This window comes from Penaeus monodon, unplaced genomic scaffold (genome assembly GCF_015228065.2).
Source record: "Penaeus monodon isolate SGIC_2016 unplaced genomic scaffold, NSTDA_Pmon_1 PmonScaffold_7689, whole genome shotgun sequence".
Lineage (NCBI taxonomy): Eukaryota > Metazoa > Arthropoda > Malacostraca > Decapoda > Penaeidae > Penaeus > Penaeus monodon.
In genome coordinates this window covers 12,501-15,603 of record NW_023662870.1, presented here as the reverse complement: position 1 = coordinate 15,603, position 3,103 = coordinate 12,501, and the positions used below count along the sequence as shown (strand labels likewise).

Sequence of the window (3,103 nt, the reverse complement as noted above, 5' to 3'; positions counted from 1 at the left end):
GGGGGAGGGCATTAAGCTATTACTATTGTTGCAAGGAAGCAACCATTTTAATCGGACAAAGATTTTGGCTCTGGAGAAAGCTCATAAATTGAAGGAAAACAGGCATAGGGCGAAAAGTAAACCACTTCTAGATTATCTAGAGTAAGTAAAATAAAACTCACACTGCCAGTAAACAGAGCACATTTCAGACGAAGGGTACCGGCAGTTGTCACAGGAGCAGGTGGGCGCAGGTTCACATTTGGTGTTCTCCGCAGATCACATTGTCAACCATGGCGTTGAACATCAAGTCTCCGGGACACTCTGTAAGGTGCTCCACTCCAGCCTGCGAATGGAAACCCAGGTTAGCCAACGGTCGCACAAACACACACACACACACACACAACAACACACACACACACACACACACATATATTATATATATATATATATATAATAGATATATATATATATATATATATAGCATATATATGTATGCATATATATATATATATATTAATATATATATATATGCATACATACACACGTATATTTAAGTATCATACTGTGACCACGGCGGCTTAAACATGAACCTACCGTTAGAAAAAAAAAAAGTATATATATATATATATATATATATATATATATATATATATATACATATATATATGTGTGTGTGTGTGTGTGTGCGTGTAATTCTTTTTCTCTCTTTCTCTTTTTCTTTCCTTCTCTTCCAGCCTCCGTAGCCAACACAGAGTTAGAGAAGATGCACTCACTTCGGATTAAAGCTACATCGTTGACTGCTTTGGATTATAACTGTATAGTTGACTGCTATTATATAACCCAAAAGGGGTGTGCTGACTAGAGTTCTGACAGGCGTGTGGAGGCAGGCAACACAGTGAAGCCCTTCCAAGGCCGAGACCCTGCCTTTAGGTTCTAAGCAGGTGAGACTGACTAACTTTGAATAGAACAAAGGCAAAAATAGAAAAAAAGAAAACCTTCATAAATCGTAATTCAACACTAGTCCTGACTGTCTGTGTGGAGAATCCAAACAATGAACCACATTTTCCAGGAATACCCCAAATGGGTCCTCACTGCTCCGATCAAGATATTAAGGAAGCAAAGGATGCTGCCCTACAGTGGATACGGTTTGGAGCGATACAGTGTGGTGATGATAACCCAACATGCGAGTAAAAAATGAACGAAACAAAACATATGTTAGAATTCGCTAAAGCTATCCTACAAATCATGATGAATAACGGCTTATTTTTCTAGAATGCTAAACTCTGTCCTTATCTAAACCTAGATTAAGAGTCTGTTCCCTAATTATTTAAAGTGTTAATTATTAATTTTACTTGTTAGTCACTAGTTTCTTTTCAGCCATATTACCTGTTAATAACAAAGAAAGATTTAAAAAAAGTCATAAGAGTGAAACAGACAGACGGCTAGATAGAAAGAAACGTACCTATGTACTAGATCTAGATTCTGAGCAAATGAATTCATTGTCACTAAGTGACAGCACGGACAGACTAAGAAAAAGAGAACAAAGAGATAGCAGGTACTGACAGCGTCGCAGTGGTAAAAGGCATCGCAGTTATACGGGTGCGGTTTGATGCAGGGGCCTTCGCAGTCACACGTCACGAGGTCGTCTGTCACGCCTCCTGGGACGAAGGGGATCGTCAGCTCGCATGACTTCTTGAAGGGCGCGCAGGGGGCGTCCCTCGGGTGGTCACACGCCCCTTTCACCGCATTGAAGTTCAGGTTGGAGGGGCATCTCTGTATGGGAGAAAGGAAAAATTACAATTACGTAATGTGACTCGTGGCCTGAGTCCTTATGGCTCTTTTTCCTTTATATGGTATGTAAGGGGTAAAGGGGTTCTTTGCTATAGTGATTAGGTGGTACAGAAAATGATGTGCAATCAATTCATGGTAAGGAAAATTTGGGATTGAAGAACCTGACTGAAATTGCAAAGAAAAGGCACTGGAAATAAATAGCGTGAGTTTAGACCGTAGCAAAACTAACGACAGATGAACAAGAATGTCTATATGCTGGTAACTGTGCTTTGAGTCACACTACATGTTTGCTGTTCGTTTTGATACCTAAAAAAACTTAATCTATGCTGCACATCTAACAATGAAGGGAAGATAAATGATTGGATAGTTCTCTTTCTCCCCGGCTTTTGTGGATATCCTACTTTTCTGTTTTTATCTTATGCCTTTCCTCCCTGCATTCACTGCTCTTTACCATAGTTCCCTTCCTATCAGCCCCTTTTCATTATGCCTTAAAATGGATTCGTTCTCGGTTTGCCCTTTTCTCTAACCATTCTTTTATCTTCACCATGCTGCCTTTCCTCTTTTCTTTTCCCCTAATATTCACTCTTCCTCTTTTCTTTCTACATTTCTTCCAGTATCTTGTCATCCTCTCTTCCTATTCTTGCACTTCTCTACCTCTTACTCATTCGCTCCCGTTTCTCACCTTGACATATGGGACGCGGCAACGCAGTGGACGTAATCTGTGCAGAAGGTCGGGTTGCGCGTAGAAGCCGTCCTGTCCAGGGCAGGTCAGGCTGTGACATATGTGTATGTTCGGAGTCGGGGATCCTGCAAAGGACAGGAAGCAGTTCTCTGCAACAACACTGATTTTTAAAAAGCGAGTTTAAGCTTTTTTTCTAGGAAATTATTAGTTGATTACTATGTTTTCTAATTCGTGAAGTTATCTTTGGTTTGTTATGGACTTATCATTCTTCAGTCTCTTTTCTGTAAGGAAGGATATACGACAAAGTAACAAATGGAATGAAGACCTTTGGAAAAAAATCTGAATGCGGTATCCTTGTGTCGTACTTGATTCTCGAAAATGTTTCCTTAGCTAAAGATTAACAGAAAGTATAAAAAGTGCAGCCATATTTAAAAATATCTCTTACTGGCGTGACCAGGAGTGGGAGCATGCTAATCCGCCACTAGAAGGGAAAGAAGGACCGTGGGGGAGCCGTCCCATGGCGTCAGGCCAGAAGCTCCTCCTCCTACTCCAAAATGCCCTGGCTCTCCTTCGCCTCGACGTCGAGAAGGAAGTCAACGAGGGTCCAGCTTCTTACGCTATCACGGGCAGAGATCCTCTACGGGTCGACGT

At 41.1% G+C, this 3,103-nt stretch overlaps 1 protein-coding gene across 1 annotated transcript; it reads right to left on the bottom strand.

The window, feature by feature from the left end:
• Nucleotides 1-182: 182 nt before the first annotated feature.
• LOC119571733 (peritrophin-1-like) lies at nt 183-2,971 on the bottom strand. The gene is made up of 4 exons (XM_037918901.1): nt 2,898-2,971; nt 2,453-2,612; nt 1,543-1,752; nt 183-322 (listed from the first exon to the last, which is right to left on the bottom strand). The coding sequence occupies exons 1-4, from the start codon at nt 2,969-2,971 to the stop codon at nt 233-235; spliced, it is 534 nt and encodes a 177-aa protein (XP_037774829.1). The 3' UTR covers nt 183-232.
• Between the last annotated feature and the right edge of the window lie 132 nt (nt 2,972-3,103).